A 24512-nucleotide genomic window follows, 5' to 3' on the forward strand; every position below is an offset into this window, starting at 1 on the left:
TACTTTTATTACAAGGAGGAGGACACTGCAGTTCCTACAGCACAGCTTGCTTGTCCACTTGTCTGTAAATGCAGAGCCAGAAATCTCATGCTCACATTGTGCTATCTGCTTTGCAAACACTGAAGCCTTTTGGCAAGCACTTAATAGAGAATATAAACTCAACTCTTGTTCTGACTGGATGCCTTCAAAGCTTGCAGGCTTCAGTGAATTATTCATATTTCTGTCATATAGTCTCCAGAAACAGAGAATTAAATAATAGAAGATTTACAAATTTATAAAAACAGAAGGCAAGAGAATTGCCAGCTTCTCCATTATTTTGTTGTTTTTTTGAAGGAATTGAAAACTTTCATGTCTTGTGATTGAAATACAGAATCTGTGCATATAGGTAGCCCTCGACTTACAACCATTTGTTTAGTGACCGTTCAAAGTTACAGCACTGAAAAAAGTGACTTGTGACTGTTTTTCACATTTAATGACCATTACAGCATCCCCATGGTCCCATGATCAAAATTTGGACGCTTGGCAACTGGCTTGTATTTATGACCCAGGGTCATTTTGCAACTTTCTGACAAGCAGAGTCAATGGGGAAGCCAGATTCACTTAACAACCATGTTACTAACATAACAACTGCAGTGATTCACTTAACAATTGTGGCGAGAAAGATCATGAAATGGGGCAAAACTCAATGACTATCTTACTTAGCAATGTAAATTTGGGGCTTAACTGTGGTCATAAGTCGAGGACTATCTGTATGTGAAGAGGTTTAGTTTCAATAAAGACTTAACACACTTTTGAACATTCTTGGAATGGCTTTACTGCCCTTTGTAATTTGACTACAGAAGTAGTTGTAATTATTATCTGTGTCCACCTTAGGATTATCTGTGTCCACCTTAAACACTGACTGCTCTTGTCTTTGATTTTTTGAGTTTTCAGATAAGTATTTCATGGTCCTGGTTTTGCTGAGTCTATCTGCTTTTTACTGACAAAGATTTTATTCTCGACTATCAAAAAATGCTTAACCAAATAATGGGATTTGCTTTAATATCTGGAATTACTTCATATTAAAGAAGTAAATCTGATGCAGAACTCAATCTTATTTGGAAACAATTTCTAGAAATGGAATATTTTAATTTGACGTAGTTTCCATATTATTTATCATATTTTACAAATGTATTCTTTATTATTTATAGTTTTCTTTTTTTCCCTCTTATTGATTTTAATTATATTAACAAAATATTTTTAAGTTCAATAGAATTATGTTCTGACTAGAAACTGTATAAAATGTCTTATAGTATTTTAAGTTTTCAATTGTGTACTAGAATATATTAGCCATATGATATTTTAGATATATTATTTGAGATTTGTTCATTATCTGTCATATTTTGTTTTTTAAAGTTATATACTTTTTTAATGTGTATTTGAAAAATAAAAACAAAAAAACATTAACAGTACTTTAATTGAATATGGAAAATCCCTTATCACTTAGGTCAGTGATGGCGAACCTTTTAGAGACCGAGTGCCCAAACTGCAACCCAAAACCCACTTATGTATCGTTGGGTGCCAGGTGGACATGGCCCATTGGGTGGGTGTGGCCAATTGGGTGGGCGTGGCTGCGGTGGTAATGGCAGACTGGGTGGGACTAAAAAATTCAATCAGTCAATTCCAACTTTGCGAGATCTTTTTTTCTCCGCGAGAAGTTGAAATTGATTGATTGAACCTTTTTTTTTTTTTTTTGCACATGGTAGCGGAGGCCTAAAGTGAAAACGTTTTATAAAACCCAGCTGAAGGCCTAGGACTGGGGCAATGGAGTGCGTGCACACAGAGAGGGCTCTGCATGCCACCTGTGGCATGCGTGCCATAGGTTCGCCACCACAGACTTAGGTAATACTTTCATACTTTAATATATGCACTTCCATTATATTTATTTTGTAATTGAGCAGTGATATATTGCTAAACATCAGAATATTATTTTTCCAGATTAAAATAATGTTTAATAAGTATATATCTATAAAACTTTTTTACTTAATCCAATAGCTCTTCACCCAAGCATTAGGGTGTGCAAAACTTTCTGTGCTTGAAGCTGCCTTTTCAAATATTTCAAACTTGAATTCAAACACATATGTTGCAAGAGTTTTGTTTCGAGCTTTGCACAAAACATTCTGTACTCAGAACAAGACTTGCTCATTTTGAGCGACATCTTGACATGCTCAGTGTTATTCCCTGCTCAGCAATTTGATGTTGGGTTTTGTGATTATTGGTGTAGAATATTTTTCCATGTCTAGCCAGTTGTGTATCTGCACTGGTTGGCTTAGACTGGGTGAGGTATTCTGGGGATGGAATGCTAAGGCAGAGCAGAGCAGAATTTTGTATAAGAAATCTGAGGGCTAAAGAGCCAAGGGGGGACTCTGCTGTGCCAATAGGGAAGGAGGATGAGATCAACTGCCCTTCCACTGGCTGGCCAACTACAAGCAGTAGCAATATGGCTACTATTGCTTGCTTTACTAGTAGTGAGTGCTGGATAGAAGAGAGAGATCATCCTTCTCTGTTTTTAAACTTCTCCTGAAAACATACCTGAAGTTTTTAAACTTCTCCTGAAGACATACCTCTTTTACTTACTCTACCCCTGTTTGTTGAGGTGGGGGGTGGAATAATTCTTATAGTTAGATGGTGGCCATATAATCCTCCCCCTTCCATGAAATCCTAACTTTAAAAAAAAGATGACTTGGAAGTTACAATTAGATAAAAGGCCAGTTGGTAATACTTCTTGCAGCAGAAATAGTGGCATCAATTGTCATCATAGTGTGTACCAGTAGTCATAGTGAGTTATCTCTACCCTCCCTTAGAAACTGAGAAGCTGAGTTTGAGGGACAAGGGAATGAAGAGTTACCCTATCCTGTGAATGAAGTGATAGAGGTGATGCAGTGATTGAGGTGATGCAGAGTATTCAGTAGAGGATCAGCAAAGTAGAGGAGGAGCCATTTGGTGAAGGTCTTGCAACAGATGAGACACCAATGTTTTTTCAATATCACGAATTCTTTTTTTTTTCTTTCGAAAATTTTTAAAGTTTTACAATAAAATACTCCCCCCCTCCTACCCCCCATTACCCTCCCCCCTCCTTCCCAGAGCTGAATACAGGGTTAAAGAAACAAAAAAAACCATACAAATTAAATGAACATCAAACAATTATACATACATCCTAAAAAAGAAATTTTTAAATATTTTAACTCCAATACATAAAAACAAAAATTCTAACCATTACCCTTAAACATAAGTTATTCAAAAGCTAAATAATATTTTTTAATTCCATATTTATTCTGTACAAAATCTACCCATCTTTTCCACACCGAAATGTATCTCTCTTGTGAATGGTCTTTCAGATAAGCCGAAATTTTTGCCATTTCTGATAAATAAGAAACTTTAAAAAACCATTCTTCTATAGTAGGCAAAGAATCCTTCTTCCAATATTGCCCAATCAGCAACCTTGCTGCTGTGATTAAATTCAACATCAAAATAATCTCTTTGCCATCACAATCAGCAATAATACCTAACAAAAACAATTGTGGTGTAAATTTTATCCTTCTATTAAAAATCTTCTGAATGTTCCACCAAATCTTGATCCAGAAAGCCTTTATATTTCTACATGACCACCAAATATGATAATACGTTGCATCCAAACAACCACATCTCCAGCATTTGGGCTGCACATTTGGATACATACGAGACATCTTTTGTGGATCAAGGTGCCACCTATAAAACATTTTGTAGAAATTTTCTCGTAAATTTTGAGCTTGAGTAAATTTAACATTCCTCACCCAAATTATCTCCCATGTATCTAATAAAATCGGCTCATCAAAATTTTGAGCCCATTTAACCATACAATCTTTAACTAATTCTGTTTCTGAGTCCAACTCCACTAAAACACTGTAAACTCTTTTTATATGGGTTCGACTTTGATCTTTAATTTGTTTCATCAAATTCACATCTTCCCTAATAAAACCCACTTTTTGATCTATTCTCCACCTTTCCAATAATTGCCTATACTGGAACCAAGAATAAATAATGTTTTCTTGCGCTAATTCCTCCATAGATTTTAACTGCCAATTTTTCCCATCCCAATTAAGCAGTTGTTTATAAGAAATACTATCCATTTTCACTCCTTTCCTTATCCCCTCTATTGCGTGCCCTGGAATGCCCCACAACGGTATTCTAGTATCTGATCTATAATATTTCTTCCAGACACGCAATAAAGTAATTCTTAAAATATGGGACTTAAAAACCCTATCTTCCTTTTTATTATAAATTAAATATGCATGCCATCCAAATAATAGATCCCATCCCTCCAAAAAAAGTATATTTAAATTCGTTAAGTTGATCCAATCACTAATCAATGTTAAAACCACCGCATCATAATACAATTTCAAATTCGGCACCTTGAGTCCACCTCTCTCTCGAACATGTTGTATAATTTTAAGCTTTACTCTTGGTTTTTTCCCCGCCCAAATAAATTTATTGATACCCTTCTGCCATTCTTCTAAATTTGCCTCTTTCTTTAAAATAGGTATCATTTGAAACAAAAAAAGAAATTTTGGCAGAACATTCATTTTAACTGCAGCAATTCTCCCTAACAAAGATAATTGCAATTTTTTCCAATCATTCAAATCCTTCTGTATTTTAAACCATAACATTTCATAATTATTTTTATACAATTTTACATTAGAAGCAGTTATATAAACCCCCAAACATTTGACCTTTTTTACAATTTCAAAGCCCGTCAATTTAACCAAAGTCTCCTTGTCCAAATTAGTCATATTTTTAGATAGTATTTTAGTTTTATTATTATTAACTTTAAAATCAGAAACTTGTCCAAATTGATTTATCAACTGTAACAACTCCAATACAGAATAAGTTGGTTGAGATAAAGTAACAACCAAATCATCTGCAAAAGCTCTTAATTTATAATCATTCTTATCAATCATTATTCCCTTTATTTTAGATGATTCATGAATTTTAATCAACAAAATTTCCAACGTTAACACAAACAACAAAGGAGACAATGGACAACCCTGCCTTGTACCCTTTCCAATTTGAAAAAGATAAACCTCCATTAATTATAAGTTGTGCCGATTGTTTTTGATAAATACCTCGAAGAGCTTGCAAAATTTTATCTCCAAAATTCATCTCTTCAACCAACCTTAACATAAATTGCCAATTTAACTGATCAAAGGCTTTCTCAGCATCTAAAAAAAATCAATCCTGCAGAAATCTGATTATTTTTATCCAAATATTCTATTAAATTAATGATTTGTCTAACATTATTCTTCATATGTCTCCCAATTATAAAACTTGTTTGATCAGCATGTATCACTTGATTCAATACTATCATAAGTCTATTAGCTAAAATTTTTGAAAAAAATTTATAATCTACATTCAAAAGAGATATAGGTCTGTAATTTTTAGGTAAAGTAAGATCTTGATCCTCTTTTGGAATCAGAGATATAAAAGCCCTTTCCCAAGATGGGGGAGTCTCTAAACCCAATAATATATTATTAAAAAGTTCCTTTAAGAGCTCTATCATCTCCTCACTTAAAGTCTTATAGTAAATTGATGTCAATCCATCGGTGCCAGGTGCTTTACCAGCTTTTAGTTGTTTAATTGCCATAATAATTTCCTGTGAAGTAATCAATCCATTGATCTCATCTCTTTGATCATTTGATAACTTAGGAAAATGAGCATCTTGTAAATATCTATCTATATCTGAACTCTGTACCTTCTTACCCATATATAATTTTGTATAAAAATCTAAAAAAGATTTTTTAATCAATTCTTTCTGAAAAACCACTTTACCATTATAATTTATTTTATCTATAATTCTCGACTTCTGTTTCTTCCTTAATTGATAAGCCAACCACCTACCTGGCTTATTTGCATTACAAAATGTATTATGTTTAATATAAAGTAAATTAGTTGCAGCCTGATCAGCCATTAACATATTAAACTGTGTTTTAAGCAAATTTATAGAAGCCTTTACATTCTTATCCAAAAGATTTAAAATTAATGCTTTTTCTTTTATTTTAATCTCATCTTCCAATTCCTTACGCTTTTGCATCTGTTTTTGCCTGTAAGCCTTGTTCATTTGAATCAGAACCCCACGCATATAAGCCTTACTAGCATCCCAAACCATTGCCATTGAGGTTCCCTTATGCATTTTTTAAAATAAAATATTCCTTTAAATAGTCTCTAAGTTTCTGAACATTCGCCTCTTGTCTAAATAAATTTTCATTCAACCTCCAAGATCTTCTCTCCTCTCTCAGCAACCAATTCCATCCATACAGGACTATGATCTGTCAATGTCCTTGGAAAAATCTTTACATTTTTTACCCTAAAATATAAATCCGTTGTAATAAAAAAAAAGTCAATTCTTGAAAACGATTGATGTCTGTCAGAAAAAAAAGTGAAGTCTCTCTCATCCGTATTACGTTCCCGCCAGATATCTCTCAATTCCAAGTCCTCTTTCAAATCAAAAAAGCCTTAGGTAGGTTAGCTTGCTTGAAAGAAGTAGAAAATCCTTTCTTATCTCTATGTGTGTCCAAAACTCCATTCCAATCCCCCATCAGAATAACAGATCTATAATCCAATGAAATCAATTTTTGATGTAAAAATCTATAAAACTGTTCTTGTTGTTGATTAGGAGCATACAAACCCACTATAAGCAATTTCTTGCCATACATTCCCACTTCAATCATAACATATCTCCCTTGAGAATCAGAATCTATTAATACAGCTGATAAATTTTTCTTTACATAAATAACAACACCCCCTTTTTCCCAGGAGCAGAAGATACAAAATGAGAACCCAATCGAGCATTAATCAAATATTTTTGATCCTTTGAAATAATATGGCTTTCCTGCAGACAAACAATGTCATTATTATATTGCTTCAAATAATGAAATATTTTCTTCCTTTTCTGTGGAGAATTAAGGCCATTAACATTCCAGGTCAGGAGCTTTGCCATCTCCTCCATCTATTAGCCTGGAGAAGACTGCTTGAAGATCTACCATCGAAGATTGAACCAACGAAGATCTCTTAGGTCTTGCTCCTCCCACAGGCTCAGAAGCAAATTCTTGTGTAGCTTCTTTAATTTCTGTTGCTCCTTTTCTTTATGTCTATGCGCTGCTCGGGTCATTCTCTGTTCTTTCATCTCAGACTGCTGTAACAACTCAGCCTGTAATTTTCCAGCTTTCATTGATACAGCATCTTCAGCCAACTGCTCTCCCTCCTTCACTTCCAAAGTTTTAAACATTATAGATGGTGATGAGCGCGCTCCCAGGACCGAAATATAAAACTCTCTTGCCTTAGAGACAGTATTAAGTCTATAACGTGTCCCTGCGTGACTCACCACAATTCCAATTGGAATATCCCATCTAAATGGCATCTGTCGCTTTTTAAGTTCATCTGATTAAAAAAGCAAAATTCTTTCTTCTTCTTAAAATTTTAGATGGAATCTCCTTTAAAATTATAACGTCTTGAGCAGCAATCTGGAATCTCTTATTGTAAAATGCTTGTATAATTTCATTGCGTAAAGATCTTTTTCCAAAATAAATCACCACATCTCTTGGAAAATTTCTCTGCTTTGCGATCCAGGAATTGACTCTAAATATTTTTTCAATTTCTCTGAATATCTCCTCTGGATCCCTCTCCAGAATCACAGCAATATCATTTGCCACCACCTCTCTCAGATTTTCTTGCATATTTTCCCTCAACCCCCTGATTCTTAATGCAAACTCCATCTCTCTGTACTGAGACATAACAATTTCATCCTGTGAAGTTTCCACCGTTTTTTCCACATTTTCAACCCTATCCTCCAATGAATCCACTTTGTCTGCAACATCCTCAATGCGAGAGTCCAGCTTTTCAACAACAGAAGCAAGTCCTTTCAAAGCCAATACTATGTCCTCCCTCAAGATTTTATTTCTCTTTTCTAAAAGCTCCTTCATTTCTCCTCTAATTTGACATACAACATTTCCCATAACATCTTGAAGGTCTTTTACTGTGAGTGGTGCTACAGACAGAGAGGGTGGTGGTGATCTAGGTTTAGGTTGTTGTGCTGGTAATATTGCCGGAGAGGAAGCCACCTTAGGCACAGCAGAGGTTGCTTGACGCTTCGAAGCCATTTTAAAAATTTTTCCTCCTTCTTAAAAAAAAAATAAAAAATCCAAAAGACCAAAAAAGGAAACAAAAAGAAAAAAAACCCTTTTCTATCTGTAAGAAGAAGAAATATTCCTCCTCTTACAAACACCCAAAGTCCCAGAAGATTCTGAAACTATTATAACAAAAAAAAGAATAAAAAAGTAATAAAGTAACAAAACTCCTTTCACTCTCCTTCCGTGCGCTTAAAAAAAAAGGGAGAAGCCTCTCATCGCCATTTTACTTTCCCTCACTATAGAAAAAAATATATGTAATTCTTTAGAGTTAAAGTCCAAATAAAACATAAAAATACAATCCACTGATCAGCTCTGTCCGCTTCAAAATCAACTCACCAGTTAACTTTAATTGCTGATGTGGGAGCGGCGTCTTGCTTTGTCCCAAAAACAACAAGGGACAAAGGCATCTGAGAAGTGGAGATACCCTGAACTCCGTGGGAGCTCATCCTTCACCCCCCAAAAAAACCACTTTGGTGTTTCAGAGGCTCAACCACTATTCAGGATAAAAAAAACCTCACCTCTTTCATTTTCCCGAGAAAGAAGTTTCAAACCGCGGAACAGCTGATGTCTGCTGTCCTCGGCGGTTTTAACGTTGTCTCAGACGGACGGCTACAAAGTAGCTGCCATTGGCAACGCAGCGCCACCAGAAGCCCCAATATCATGAATTCTTAAGCACCTTCTTAGGCATCTTCTACTGTCATAAAATCATAGAGTTGAAAGGTGCCTAAGAGGTGATTAAATCCTACACTTGCACACTGCAAGGATTTATTACACCACCTTTGATAAAAAACTATCCAGCTACTAGTAGCAGCAATAGGGAACCTGCAGTAAGTAAAACAGTCATTTGTGAGCAAACAGTAAGGTAGTTCAGAGGCATCAGATTGAAATTATATATATTGCAGATGTGGCTGATGAACCTTTGAGCACTTGAATGCATGACCCTTTGATCCCCAGCAGTAGAGAAATAACTGAAGCTGTCTTTATGCTTATGCTATACAACATGAGTCAGTTTTTGCTTTCAGTTCATTTTTAAAGAAAAACTTAAATTCCAGGAAGTGACCCAAAGGTGAAGGAAAGTTGATCAGGAACAAATCTCTCTCCTGTAGACAACGTTCCTTGTTGCAAATGAGGCTCAGAAACAGTAAGGGAGAAAAGGCTGTATCCAAGAGAAGGCAGGCTTATAACACCCATAAAAGTGGTAGCAGGAAACAGGACTGTTTCCAGCCTGGAAATTTTCTTGGCATGCCTAAGCATACCAGCCTCATCTTGGGATAACATCTTTGCTGCATTGCCAAAAGAACAGAAGCCAAACTATGTGAGCTTGAAGAAAATAAAAAAATTGCCCGTTTTGGACTGCCGTACCTGATAAAAGTTGATCAGTAGCATGTTCCTGCATCCTGAATGAGAGATCCAGGGCAAGTAATGCCGTGATATCCCGTTGTTCACATGCAGATATTGACTGGGAAGTACCACCCTCTTTCTTAAGGCATTCTTTTTATCATGAAGCCACTGGAGAGCAATTGAGAGATAATCTCTTACTTCACCCTTCAAATCACAGGCAGCCATCTGTCCACTGGGAGTGCTGTCCGTTCGATAGCAGCTGGTCTGCTTCTCTAAAGCCTTTATTAATTTCATATTAGAGTGAGCCCTGGCTTCTTTCCCCTGAGTGATATACATTACAAAGAGATTCAGTCAAGGATCACCTGAGTAAATTGGTGCTGGGGCCTACCTATTGCCCCACCTAAGTTAAAATGGTATTCTGCCAGCTTTCTCTCAAAGCTCTCCCACCTACTCTTACCCCCTCCTTCGTGCACAGCCCATAAGGATGTTGCTAGGTCCCAATCAGTCAAGGTGCAGTGACTCTGAAGAGGCCCCATACCATTCAAAGCACAGGCACATGGAGGCAGTTCTCTGGATCGCAGCAGAACAGGTTCCAGGCCAGAGAAAAGGAGAAGAGGATCACTTGCAACTTTATGTCATTGTCTGTCAAGTGGGTAAGTAAATTGTTGTTTCTTAAATATTCTTCGCTGTAGGGAAATTAGAGTTCATGAATGCCATCAACAGAATGCCAATGTCCCCGCATAAAGAAGCAGTTCAGTGGAGATAAAATAAGGCAGGTAAATCCAATCCTGTATTATGTGCATGAACCACTGTGTTTCATATGTAAGTGTTGCTAAAGTTGTAACAGTTGTATCAGTTATACATGGAACTACTAACATTGTAGCATATTGGAATGGGTTTGTAACTTTTTTGCATAGGTTTTATATTCTGTACATGGTATTTGTTCTCTAGATGTTAAATTTCATGATGCCTTTTAAAAAGAAATGATAAAAATCATCGAGGTTAAAAATCAACAAGACATGAGGAAATGCAGAGTGCACGTGCACTATACTTGCACAGCAAAGTTTAGCAAACCAACTTAAAGATTTTCACAATATCTTCACTGTTCATTTGGTTAAACTTTGACATTTATTTTGTTGATATGTAGCTTCAGGATGTATTTTAAAAATGCATTGTTGGTTGCATTTCGCTAGTTCAAATATGATGTATGTATTAACGCATGCACTCTAAAAACTCATGTTGAAACTCATGTTGTATTCATGTTGAGCTTTCAAAGGACATTAAAAATTAAGGATTTTCTGTTGGGCTGATTTACTGGACCTTGTTACATATACTCTGTAAACTTGTCATCCACATTAATTTCTGATTTTGAAAAGTAGTATTTTTAGTAGTATTTTTCTATTATAGCATTTTTAATATTTCTTATTTATGTGCATTTTTTGCTGACTATTTTTCAGAACCTAGAAGTGGCCACAATAAGTGCGCGCGCTCTCTCTCTCTCTCTCTCTCTCTCTCTCTCTCTCTCTCTCTCTCTCTCTCTCTCTCTCTCTCTGTATGTGAATTTTTTGCTGTGGAAAAAGGAGGGAGGGGATAACTTTGTGCTTTATAGTGCCCCCTTCTCCCAGGAACCAACCTCAGGCAACAGTCAGGCATTAATTGCAGCAGCCTTCTGGACTGGAACAGTCCCAGTACCACCATGTGTGACCACAGACCAAAATACTTTTGTGTTCTTTCTATTTGCAACAGAAAACTTAAAGAGTAGGGGAAAGTTTTCATACCACATTTGAACAGGCTTTCAGTACTACTATGGGCATGAAGGGCATCCCTTACTTGATTTTTTTATTCTAAATGGAGAAAATGTAGTACATTCAAAGTCTGTTCCATCCTTAGAACATGGAACACTTCACTAGGGCTGTTTTGTTCTGACTGCTAAACAAAATATGTTCCTATTTTATGCGTAACCATGCACATACATATATTTTGTCACAATACTCTGCCTATGTACCTTTTGTATAAATTCTTCATTTTAAAACTTTGCTTTTTACTTTGAATAGGTAGACATGTAACTCTTGTTGTCTATCTCTCAAGCAAGCCTGTTTTGTTTTTACATTTGTTCCTTTTTAAGAGATTGCATGTATATAATTTGATTCCTGCTTCTATGAATTTTAAAAAATCAAGATGGTAGAAGTAATGAAAGTAGCATTTTGAAGACAAGATTGAGTTAAGCTAACAGCTTCAAAATCTTACGTCATAAGTCCTGCTGCAGAGACAGAAAAAGACATTAAGCATGCTTTGAATATTATTAATTCAACTTCAGTATCAAATCAAATCTTTATTACTGTTAAAATCAGCATAAGGAAGGTAAGGTACAAAAATAAAAAATAATACAATAAAATTACATATAAAAATATATTTAAAGGTAAAAAAAAACTAAAATTGGGAGCAGAGTAAACTGCCAACAATATTCCTTATTTGTGGATATTTCTTAAGGCAAGGCATAATATGTCAGGGAGAGAATGCTTTTTATATTCAAGATAAAATAAGTATTTTACATGATCTATGGGAATAATTATGAAATATGACATTTACATACAGAATACATATTAAATACAAACATGACATTGAGTACCTGAGCTTAATCTGGTTGAGTGATGAACAGTGTATCATTATATCATTAATTGCTTAGCTTTTGATGGATGCAATTAATTAGCAACTTGTAAACCTCTTTTCTACAGTATAAATGGATACACCTTCTCTTTTCTCTTATCTGTTCTGTTAACTTTCTGTTTGTTGGTTCTTCTTTTTCTGCAGAGAGAGAATCGCAGGCTTCAGGAAGCCAGCATGCGACTTGAGCAAGAGAATGATGACCTTGCTCATGAACTTGTAACAAGTAAAATTGCTCTACGGAATGACTTGGACCAGGTAAGAAGCCTTGCTCTAAAGCTAAATTTCTGTGGAAATCAGAGTCCAATAGTTAAAACAAAGAAATAAATAAACCAAAATAGAAAACACCGGCCAGCCAAGAGGCCGTGGCCCAGTAGTGGGCCACGGCACATAGGTTGGGGACCCCTGATCTAAGGGATTGAATATAGGATTATTTTTCCTTTTTTTCCCTCCACTATATGGATTTTTTTAATATAATGGTTTCTTTGTTAAAGTGTATAATCATTTACTATTCAGTAATAATAGTAGCCAATATTATTACATATAATATTAAAACTGAAACGTTTTACAGAATTGAAAACTTTAAATCTTAATAAAATTATTTTAAAAAGCAGAGTTAGTGTTACGTTTGGATACTACAAGTATAAATAATTGCTCCATATATTAACTACTGGCAGAATAATAAAAATAATTGGATTGGAAATGTTGGTTTTGGATCTTTCAATATAGATATATGTATCACAGAGAATTTTTTACAACTCGAGTTCCAGAATTTGGGGGAGGGATAGACCCCAGTTGCACCTATATCCATATGTTATTTATGGACCCATGCCTGCATTGCCCATGCTTATTCAGGGGATCTCATTGCTCAGTCCATGTCACTCTGAAATTCTCAGGCTGAAGATAAAGCAGATGTTTTGAATAAGGAACTGCTCCTGACCAAACAAAAACTAGTGGAAACTGAAGAGGAGAAGCGAAAACAGGAAAAAGAAACAGCACAGGTAAAAGGAGTTCCACTGATTCATGGGGTCATACCAAAGAGAAGGGAACAGAGAAAATACCATTCTCTTAATGTAAAGAGATTTTGATTCTCTTAAACATTTAGTGTACATTAATCTTGTTGTTTCAGTTACATAGAACAACCTTTCCTTGAGGTATTTGCTCTTTGAATATCACTAATAAAAATAGTTCCTAAAGTTCTTGGACAGATTTGAAACTCATATTAGGAAACAAATTAGCATGACTATGGTGTCTTTATTAATCAGTATGGTTAGCATAACTAGCAAGAGCATTAAGATGCTTAAGCTAATGTGTTCTGTCAGGTGCAAGAATCAGGAGCCAGGATAGAGTTCAAAATTATTACAAGTTTATTTCATACTATCTATACCCAAGAATCTGAACTATTAATGTTTAAGGCAGATAGGCACCAGATAAAACAGACTTCAAGGGGTGCTGGACTTAGATCTCTTATGTGGGTGTAGATTCTAAACTGATGATGCATTTGACTTCGCCCTTGGGCTCAGCTTGGTCATCTCCTACTTGTTCCTTTTGTTACCTATCCTTGAATTCCTGCACCTCTTGAATGAAAAATCAGAGTTAACACTATTTATATATATCAACATAAATCATATCTCAAAGGATTTTTAAAAAAATAGCTACAGCTAATTAATAGCCAATTCATTACTCTATATATTCAACACACTGGAATTAGTTTGAATGCAGGGTTAAAAATTTATGAGAGATCCTGGTGCAAGTCAATAACTTCTTGAAAGTGGGCAACAGAATTTGATTTTTAATGTGTGCCAGTGTGCTCACAGTAAAAAATGACAATAAAGGTTATCTTATCTCTTATTTTCCGGTTCAGGAATTTCACAATAAGGCACACTTTTATGTGATGAAATGACTTTTAATTAAGATAGCAATATTTTGTTATTCTAGAAATTAAATGGATAATTTAATCTCCTAAAATAAGTTATAGCTCAGCATTTTCAGTTTATTTATGTCTACATTTCTATCCTACTGCAATTCAATGATGCTCAGCAATGTTCCAAAGATATGAAATGATAGTATAGAACACTAGCTTTTTTTAGATACAAAGTATGTTTCAAAATAGTTAGATATCTTCTAGTTATCTAGATTGTTTAGTTGTTTGACTAAGGTTAGTGTTAATTGATTTTTTTCTTTATGCAGCTGAAGGAGATCTTCAGAAAGCAGTTGGAGAAGGCGGAATCTGAAATAAAGAAGACAAGTGCAATCATTGCAGAATACAAACAAGTAATTATGTTGAATTTTGGGGGACAAGTGTTAAGTTTTCAGTTCCCTTTTAAGTTTATATAACTTGGAGAGGAAAGATTCTGTTAAGTACATTAATTTCTAGGTAGAACTTTGAAACGGTATGGCCCAGGTGCTTGTAACAGCATCAGAGGTACACAGAACCTTTGGATCTTTAAGAGATGCAGTACCTGACATGAAATCAACCGTTCAATTTTATTTGGAATTTAAAAATAGAATGAAGATTAGCACTTGTGTCCATTGACCTCTCAAAGAACATGTTAAAAAGTATAAGCCTGAAATGTTTTTTTCCTGGATTTTCAAGTAATTTGAATTTTAGCATCTATGATTTGGTCTTGTCCAGCCATAGCTTTGTTTTGATTTCAAACTGTAGCAAATGTTTTTTATTTCATTTCTGCTATTTTTGTTTTTACCATGATAATATATTTAGGGTTTTATTTCTGTATAATCCCTAATGCAGTTTTTTGTTACTGTTTGTGTTTCAGTATTTTTAACTGAAAATACTAACATATAGGCACTAATTAACTTCCTGTTCCAATCTCAACCTGTTAGAAGTTAAAAATTTACTTTTTAGCCACCAACCAGCAAAGTCTAGTTGACAAACATGTTTTCTCCATGTTCAAAATTTGCAATAGGCATACTATAGATTGCTTATCATGACCCTCATACCAATAGTTGTGGTATCTTAGTTTTAATAATCCTGGAAATATCATTCAATTGGGTGTGAATGACCCTTGACAGAGTTGATACATTGTAAGGAACTGATTCATTTTAAAAATGTTGCTATTGTATTAAAGGATGCTTAATTTTTGAAATTTCTTTGAAAAGGATGTCCTATTTAAAATATTCCACCTTCTTTTAGATTTGTTCCCAGTTGAGTAGCAGACTAGAAAGACAACAAGTAGCCAGTAAAGAAGAACTTGAAGTTGTAAAGGTGAGAATTGATTTCTCTCAGCTTATAACGCCTCACTTTAAATTAAAAAATGAATGAAAATAACTGGTTCCAACAGTAGAATCACAATAATCTTATATTATTCTCAATCATAATGTTTTCCAAAACATTACTGAACATATCAATAATACACCGGTTTATTGAACAACTAGAGACCGAGCGCCCAAACTGCAACCCAAACCCCACTTATTTATCGTCAGGTGCCAGATGGGCGTGGCCCACTGGATGGGTGTGGCCTACTGAGTGGGTGTGGCCAGCTCACTGTCACTTGAGCCAGGGGCCCTTGTGCTGGCCTGGGCAGGACTGGGCCAGATCTGAGAGTCTTTGGCGGAGGGGGGGTGGGACTGGAGCAAGCACCCAGGTATGGTCCATTGGAGGAGTCTCACTGAGCCTCAGGCAATGCAGGGGGCCCATGGACAGTGGCACGGACTGCCTGGAGCCCTGGGCAGTGGAGGTCAAGCACCCAGCCTGGCCCTTGAGCTCCCACGGCACCAGGACCCCACAGTCCTGCCTACCCTAGCCGCACTTCCCTGAGGGGATGCCCAGCTGCATGGTGAGTGCAGAAGGGCAAGTTGCATGGGTCAGAGGGAGACCCACTCCCTCTCCATGTGAGGAGACCTGGCTTTGTAACCAAAGCATCCTCAGCAATAGGATGGGAGACCACCAGGGGATGGCAAAAGGGCCACAGGGCTGCTGGTGGCCAAGTGCTAAGGCAGGACTTAGCTCTCCCTCCCTCTCATTCCAATCTCCCTGCCTCCCTCCCTCCCTCCTTCCTTCTTTTCTCCCTCCCTCCCTCCCCTCCTTTTCATTCCCATCTCCTTCCTTCCTCTCTCCCTCCCTCTTTCCCCTCCTTCCTCTCTCTCTCTTTCTCCCCCTTTCTCCAAAGTTCAAATACGTGTGTGCTACTTTCCTCGCTCACGCTGTGCATGCCCACGCTCACGCTATGCAGGCTCTGTGATAGAGGATTAAATAGCTGGGTGATTTTGGGCCAGTCATTCTCTCTCAGCCCAATCCACCTCCCAGGTGTGTTGTGAGGAAAATAGGAGGAGAAAGGTATGTTGGATATGTTCGTTGCCTTGAGCTATTTATAAAAATAGTATAGGCCAGATTTAAATATAAATAAAATTAATTCATTAAATAAATACTGGATTTAAGGACCTGTACTTATTTTCTAGACACATAGGGAAACTAATCCAAAATAAGCAGCAGGTTGCCTAGAAGACTCCACTTTGCAAAAGATGAGGGGGGGGGTTTCCAAGTGCTCATTTGTATGGAAATTCATCTTTTCCATCTCCAAGTGTAGTGATGCAAATATGAAAGTTGGATTAATTGAATGAATAGGAAATTAGAATGTAGGTTCATTATAAGAAGCTACTTTGCTTTATTTATTGATAATTCATTTGTATTGAATTTAATTTGGCCTGTACCGTAGGACCAATGGAGATGGATATTAATTTTAAATTAAAGAAAAATCCATCTCCATTGGTCCTTTAGTACAGGCACAAACATTCTTTCCTGTTCTGCAATAAATAACAATATGCATAAACTTGTACATATAAGGCTAGCTTAAGTGGCATCTGGTTTTTTAAACTGTGTGCAAGGTAATGGGACACTGATCCCTTTGCTGGTCTTGGGAATCTTGGCAAGCACCTACTCTTGAATTTATTGTTCCTATTTGGTTCTTGGGCTGCCCATGTCCCATCACTATGTGGTAGTACTGATCTTCCAGCAGAAAAGATTAATATATTTCTAAGGATGCAGCCAAAAACTGGGCTCAGGAAGTGCTACTCTTAATTTTGTATGAACAGGTTGGATCTGCTTGAATAGAACACAATTAGTTCCTGCTCCTTTATCACTTCTTGAAAATAGAAGGCAATAAGAAATTGCACAAGCAACAGTCCATGGGCCCACAAACAGATTCTTTTTGAAGACTATTGGTACTAAAACAAGTCATGTCTTAATTATAGAGTCTAGATTTAAACAGTCTTCCAAAGAGGTTAGCCATCTTAGACATCTTCAAGGCACCACTGCATAATGCCAATCAAACGATTGTACAATTTATTGCATACTTGCTTTTGGTATCTTATATCCCACCACTTCTCCACAGCAGCCATAGATCTGTCCTCCTCTTGAGAGTTACTCTGTGGGAATAGTAATTATATTCCCAAAATGCAAAAAAACAAGTGTGGAAACCAGCCCTTAGCAGGCACTGAGCAGAGAGCAGAGTTGCAGCAAGACAAACCCCCATGGCTTCGACAAGGTGCTGAATATGTCTCTGCAGAGGAAGACCAAGGTTCATTTGGCAGCTGGTGGGTGTGCTTATCGCGAATGAGTTTGGGAGGAAGAAGAGGGAGGCTGGCTCCCTCCCTCTCTAATCCTACTCCGCACAACAACAGACCCCTGCTGCCCCCTCTCCATTGTGCATCTTCCATGGGAGTCATGTTGGGATTTAATAGCAATGTTACGTTTTCCCCCTCTTAGTCATTCAGTGAATTCGTTTCTGTGTGTGGGATTTTTCCTTGTTGCAAAGGATGGCTTCAAGTGGGAATGATGCAAGAAGCCCAATAATCTTCCCTCCTTTCTCTTTTTTTGAAAGCAGAACCAGCCTTTTATGTTAAGGCTCTGCTTGCCTTCTCAAACTTCAAACTCACGTGTCCTACTTTCCTCGCTTGGCTTTCCAAACTCCAAACTGGAGTAGGATGAGGAAAATAGGACGCGCACGCGAGTTTGGAGTTTGGGAAGGCGAGGGTAGGACAAGCGAATTTGGAGTTTGAGAAGGCAAGCTAGGAAAGTAGGACATGCAAATTTGGAGTTTGGGAAGACGAGCGTAGGACGCATGCCTTCCCAAACTCCAAACATGATATTAAAGGGGGTGGGGGAAGAAATGATTAATAAGGGGGTGGTGTGTGTGTGTGTGTGAGAGAGAGAGAGATAGAGAGATTCCCTTTTTGTAGTTTGCTTACTCTGCAATGCTTTCCTTTCCCGACACTTTTGCTTCTCTGCTGGCTCAGTCTTTCTTTCTCTCTGCTGCTTCTGCCGCCCAGATCTAGGGCTGCAGAGTGATTTTGCTCCCCCCCCCACGGCCAATGTAGACAGAAGAAGTGTTTTCGAAATCTCTGGAACTTGCATCCATGGCCGTGGAACGGCTCAATGCAGGCGACGGAGGCCTGGAAAATGCGACCGGGGGGGGGGGAGAACGGTGGCAGTGCAATCTGCACGGTGGATGGAGGGAAACGGTGGCGGCAGGGCGATCCGCACGGCGGGTGGGGGATTTTGCGCCTCCCCACGGCCGATCCAGGCAACAGAGACTTTTTCCACTATCCAGCCCGGGCTCTCAATGCAGAGAGAAAGAGAGCCGAGAACGCAGGTGCACATGGAGAGGCGGAAGGGAGCAGTCTGGCCCCGCCTCCCTCCAGGGTAATGGCGTGCGTGCCCACAGGGATGACTCTGTGTGCCGCCTGCGGCATGCATGCCATAGGTTCGCCACCACTGAACTAGAGTCTTACTAAGGGATGTCCATCAAATTGGCAAACAGTACAATACAAATTTGATTTTTTGTTAGCAAGTTCTAACAAAAATTAAACCAAGACATATTACAAACAAAGAAATGGGAACAGGTCTCCATCCTGTTTCAGTGAGGGCCCTAACTGAATGAATGATCTGCAGTCCAAACAGCCCATAGGCTACGCAAGTCAACAGAAGCAGCTCTTGAAAAATAATCGTGATCCCAAGATCAGTGCCGAAGAGCTAGCAATGAATCAGGTGCTAACTGTGTTGTGAACATTTTCTCATATCTCCTGTTCTTGCTCAGTTGGGCTACAATTTATTGCTCTCTTCTAACTGCCTTTTTCCATTTACTGAGGCACAGTATATAGGATGTTTCATTGTTCAGTCATTTTCCCACTAACACATAGGCATACTCTTTAGAAAATACAAAGTGACAATACTGCTACAGTTTCAGTAAGTATGCTGTTCTCCTGTCAAGAGGAACATGAACAAAATCTACTAGATTATTTAGTCTGGCCTGGTTTGCAGATGCGTCTCCTTATTTGGGTGTTGCTTCTTGACACAGTGAGAACCACAACTTTCTGCTTTCACATACCAATACACTAGTGTGTTATATATTCTTCCTTTTAAAAATGTAGATTGGGAACATTCCCAAAATAAAAACTCCAGATAATCTTATAGTAATGGAAAGAGAAAAAAGTTTCCTAAATCACTAGTTCTCCATTCCTTATATTACATTTATGTTAAATAAATTTTTATTTTTAATATTCTTAAGAATATACATGTATGTATGTATGTATGTATATATATGTTTTCTGAGGTTTTCGCGGGTGTTTGTATGTAGGTCTTTGGTTATTCGGGTTTTCTCCCGCATCAAATTGGAAGTGTCTTGGCGACGTTTCAACGAAGTCTCATTCGTCATCTTCAGGCTGGTGTTTTTGGCTTCGTGCTTCTAGGAGCATGAAGCCGAAAACACCAGCCTGAAGATGACGAATGAGACTTCGTCGAAACGTCGCCAAGACACTTCCAATTTGACGCGGGAGAAAACCTGAATAACCAAAGACAGACAGACAGACAGACAGACAGACAGACAGACATACATATAAACTTAATATTATACAATTTTATAGTAATCCCAGAAAGAAGCATTATGCAGCATGGTATAGTATTAAAAATATAGTAAGGTATGTAGTATGATATTTAGTAAGATATGTTTCATACCCAGTGATACTCATAGACTGTAATAGATTTACTCTTGTTAATGTCATATTAGATAATATTCTTGGCTGAGATGAACATGGATCATCTGATTTTATTTGCTCAGTGACTAGTCACCAGAATATCAGACTGATATAATGAATATGGCTGGACTTTTCTGATTTTCTTTTTGCATCATGGTTATTAATTGGTCCTATAATTGGCTATTTCAGGGAAAGGTGATGACTTGCAAACATTGTAGTGAAATTTTCAGTAAAGAAGGAACACTAAAAGTGCCTGCTGCTAAAGAAAGGTCAGGAGAAGACTCAGATGATGAGAAAGATGCTCTTAAGAAACAACTGCGAGAGATGGAACTGGACTTGGCACAGACTAAGCTACAACTTGTAGAAGCCAAATGCAAAATACAGGTAATGTTATTTTGGAAACATTTTGTTGCATTGTTAAATGTACTGATTGTCATTGCATCGCTCAACGTGCAAAGAATGGATTTTGTTTTTAGTCCTGCATGATGGTCTTTGAAAGTTAAAGGCTGTACTTATCAAAGCCTTCATTAACAAAAAGGTATTATTTGTAGGCCTCATGGGATAAGGTAGCCAATAGCAATAACAATTAGACTTATATATCACTTCACAGTGCTTTACAGCCCTCTCTAGGCGATTGCTCCCAACAATCTGGGTCCTCATTTTACCAACCTTGGAAGGATGGAAGGCTGAGTCAACCCTGAGCCCATCAGGATCGAACTGGAAGTGAACTGAATTAGCCTGCAATATTGCATTCTAACAACTGTGCCACCACAGCTCCTAATAGATTTATTAGGATATGCATATGACTTTGGGGAGACTAGAAACAGATTCTTTGTTTTTCTAACAAGTACCACCTTTGGTGCAAGAAGATGCAAATGCTGCTTTTCATATATTCTTACTTTTATCTTTTTAATTATTTAATTACATGTTTTGTTTTTATTATTTGTTTGTTTATATTTCAGAGATTTATTCATGATCAAAATCTTTCTAAGCAGGGCATAGATTAAGCTGAAAAAACATATGTTGATTTCTCCATAACATTCCATGATTAAGACAAAACAAGTATGCAATAAAAACCTTATTTGGAAGCATCCCATGTGTCAAGATAATTATGTTAATTATTAGGGTTTGTAAAGTCCACCCAGTCAAGTTTAGAAGTTTTGTCTAGAAACAGTCTAATCTTGCAAGGATTGTTCCAGTGCTAGTTTGGTTTCAAATGATGTCATAGCAAGATTTAGAAAAATGGAGGCCTACTCTCCTATAGAATAGCATGAGACAAATACGGGCCAAACCCAAATCCTACGGCCATTTTTTGTAATACTGCATAGTTTTTATATCAGCATTAGAGGCAAGGGTGGCCAATTGTTCTCACCTAAATTTGGTGGAAAATTTGAGGAGTGAAAAGTTGATTTCCAGGAGCAACAACTGCTTTAACAAGTTTGGGCTATCAATTGGTCCCCTAGGAGAACTAGCTTTGCCTGGTTCTGAAACAGCAGAAGAGAGTTGATATTCTAGCAGAAATGGCCTCTAATCTTTGCAACTAAATAATATCTGTTCAGGATATGTTTTTGCCTTAGACCTAGGTATAATATATCTGTCAGGCTTGTCCCAGCTTGGACACTTAAGAAAGACCCTCAATTCCATTTGTAGCAAAAGGTACAAGTGGTTACAATGTAAGAAAAGCTGGATCTGACTATTCCCAAGCAAAGCCTGCCTTTTCCCCTTCTCCCAGGCTCTACCCACTTGACCATTTTTATAAGTGTCCAACAGTATTCAAATTAGGTGTTTTGGTAAAAGCTTCAGGTTTGGCACCTCTTTTGGTAGGCTTTCGCATTCCCATTCTCACATTCTCATGTCCTTGGTTCTACTGGTCTCTTCTGGATTGGCACCTCTGGTTCCTGCCATTCCTCCTCCCTACATCCCCATTCTACCCCCTCCCCGTGTTTTATGACAGGATGTCAGTGAAGAGAAACAGGCTGAAGAGATTACAATGACACACCTGACTATTACTTATTTGGTCAAAGTAAACTATAAGGATTTTTCCTTTTATCTTATCATCTCAATAGTCAGATAAGTTGAGGTGAGAGATAGCATATGCTGAAATTCACTTTAAATTTGGAACTCTCATCATCCCTAGTGGCCAACGGAGGATAATGGGACTTGCAATCTCTTGCATCAGGAGGGGCCCACCATTTTTTATTTACATTTGTTCTTCATGCCAGCTCAGATTACTCTGCTATATTAAACCATTCTTTTATCAGCACTAAATCCATCTCTTTCCTTAGGAACTGGAACACCAGAGAGGAGCACTTATGAGTGAAATTCAAACTGCCAAAAACTCTTGGTTCAGCAAAACTTTGAACTCTATCAAAACAGCAACAGGCACACAGCCTCTACAGCAGCCTCAACTCTCGTCGTCACCTAAAGAAGGCAGCACATAGTTCCAGCTGCACCCCATGCAAAAGAGCACAATGGACTAAATCAGCTGAAGCCCCTTGGTGGTTCTTTCAGAGAACTTGTTCAAAGGGGAACACAGGGGATCCAACTGGGAAACCAGTTCCTTCTGTGTCTTTCATTTGTTTTAATGTGGCCCTTTTTAGAGGGAAGTTCTATAAAGGTTCTGTTTCATGTGGAATACTCTTCTCAGCTGCCTTGATGAAGCCCCATCTCAATTCTTTCATATTTTACCTGTCATTTGTAGGCCTAGATGTTGAAACATGGATAATTTAGAACTACTTGTTCCATACATTGCTAAAATTATTTATATTTTTTAAATCTTTCAAAAGAATAAAAGAGAGCAAGGTAGAATAATTTGTCAGAATGTCACGGTTTGCTGGTATCTCAGAACAACTTCAGAAGGTTTACAGCTCTCACTCCTCCTGGCAAAAAATGCAGCTGTTATTTTAAGGTTTGAGTCTCAGGCTACATTAACAATATAAGTGGGAAAACAGAAATTCTAAAAAAAGAAAAAATAAGTTATTAAATAAGAATATGCAGTAAAAACATTTTTCTTTCCATATGTTGCCTTGAAGATTTCTATAATTTACTTACATATTGCCATTGCTCTCCCCACCCCAATACTGTACCCTTTGCCAATCTGCAGATTATGGGCATAATCTAACATTTTTTTTATGAGCAGTGATCTTTAAAATGAACAAAATAGGTAAATTTTAATGGGGGATGGCACCCTTGGTGCTCTTGCACTGTTTCCATTAATATTAATAGGGTTTGTACAGGAGACAAAGTATTCATGTCCAAAATGCATAAAGAAAAGCTAATTTATGATTGATAGAGCAATTTTTGAAATGATTCCTGTATCTCTCTGGAAATCATACTTGTTTTGTATCTTTCTAAAGTGCAAAAAAGCATTTGTTACATTTTTGAATTGAACATAAAATGTTTATAAAATTGCTTATTTCATGGATAAACTGCTTACATTGATGGGTTTTTTAAAATTATATATAATGTGCATAATATCTTGCAGATCAACATCACCACCAAATGACTATTATGTATTTGGTTTTCATGCTATGAATAACGTTCCAAGGTTCTATTCATTTTACTCCAAATTAATGCAATAGACTTTTAGTCAATTCTGTAAAATAAAGTTTAATTACGCTGATTCTGTGCTTCTTTGCTAGACATAATTTGCAAATATGAACTCTAAGGAGTATCATAAAGTTTGCCTTCCCCATGATAACTGAGGTCTGGTAAAGGAATAGCTAAGGCCAGTTAACTGTTGCTGACTTTCTGTTTCAAGTGATCTGAGAGGCTCACTGCTAAGCTAGAATCTGATTGGGCTTTTGTGGCTGTCTAATGCAAAATTGGGTGCCACAGAAAACATTCATGGCAACACAATCTGTTTTGATTTTTACATGAACCTGAAATATCCATGATGTTATAATCCAACCGCTTTAAGGTTTAGAAATAAGTATCAATTAATTAAAATTATTGGTTGTGGTGATCTGAAAAGAAAATGTCTCTGGGTTCTGAGGAATTTTGGAGCCCTTTTACATAGTTCATGAGGCCCAGTTCAAATGCTTGAATTGCAGTGTTGCATTAGTGATATTGGGAGGTTGGCAACACATTGAGGTTTGACTCAAAGGAATCTTAAGATTGTCCCACTTTTGAGAATCAGAATCCAAGTCTAGAGTGATCTTGAGAGGGAAAGGCCTCCATCAGTTCTCTGCTGTTGGAAGCAATTTTGTGGAGCCTTCAGTTTGAACAGGCTAGTATTTCCTATGCTCTCTTAAGGAGACCAATTGCTGCTTCATCAGTGGGCAGTGATTTGGGGCAATTGTCTACATAGAAGTC

General features: G+C 37.2%; 1 protein-coding gene across 6 annotated transcripts in view; it reads left to right on the forward strand.

The window, feature by feature from the left end:
* The window catches only part of LOC120310235 (rab GTPase-activating protein 1-like), a 102601-nt gene extending 78781 nt beyond the window's left edge, over positions 1-23820 (forward strand). For 5 of the 6 annotated variants that reach the window (XM_039348439.1, XM_039348450.1, XM_039348443.1 and 2 more), the window contains 6 exons: positions 12354-12464; positions 13103-13207; positions 14397-14480; positions 15361-15432; positions 20388-20582; positions 22484-23820. In XM_039348439.1, the coding sequence (XP_039204373.1) occupies positions 12354-12464; positions 13103-13207; positions 14397-14480; positions 15361-15432; positions 20388-20582; positions 22484-22639 (723 nt within the window). In that variant the 3' untranslated portion in view covers positions 22640-23820. Of the gene's footprint in view, positions 1-8543; positions 10196-12353; positions 12465-13102; positions 13208-14396; positions 14481-15360; positions 15433-20387; positions 20583-22483 lie in introns of those variants that run through there. The other variant, XM_039348479.1, reaches the window with a different exon arrangement.
* Positions 23821-24512: the final 692 nt, after the last annotated feature.

This window comes from Crotalus tigris, unplaced genomic scaffold, assembly GCF_016545835.1.
Source record: "Crotalus tigris isolate CLP2741 ecotype Arizona unplaced genomic scaffold, ASM1654583v1 scf7180000017560.2302168, whole genome shotgun sequence".
In the NCBI taxonomy this organism is placed as follows: Eukaryota; Metazoa; Chordata; class Lepidosauria; order Squamata; family Viperidae; genus Crotalus; species Crotalus tigris.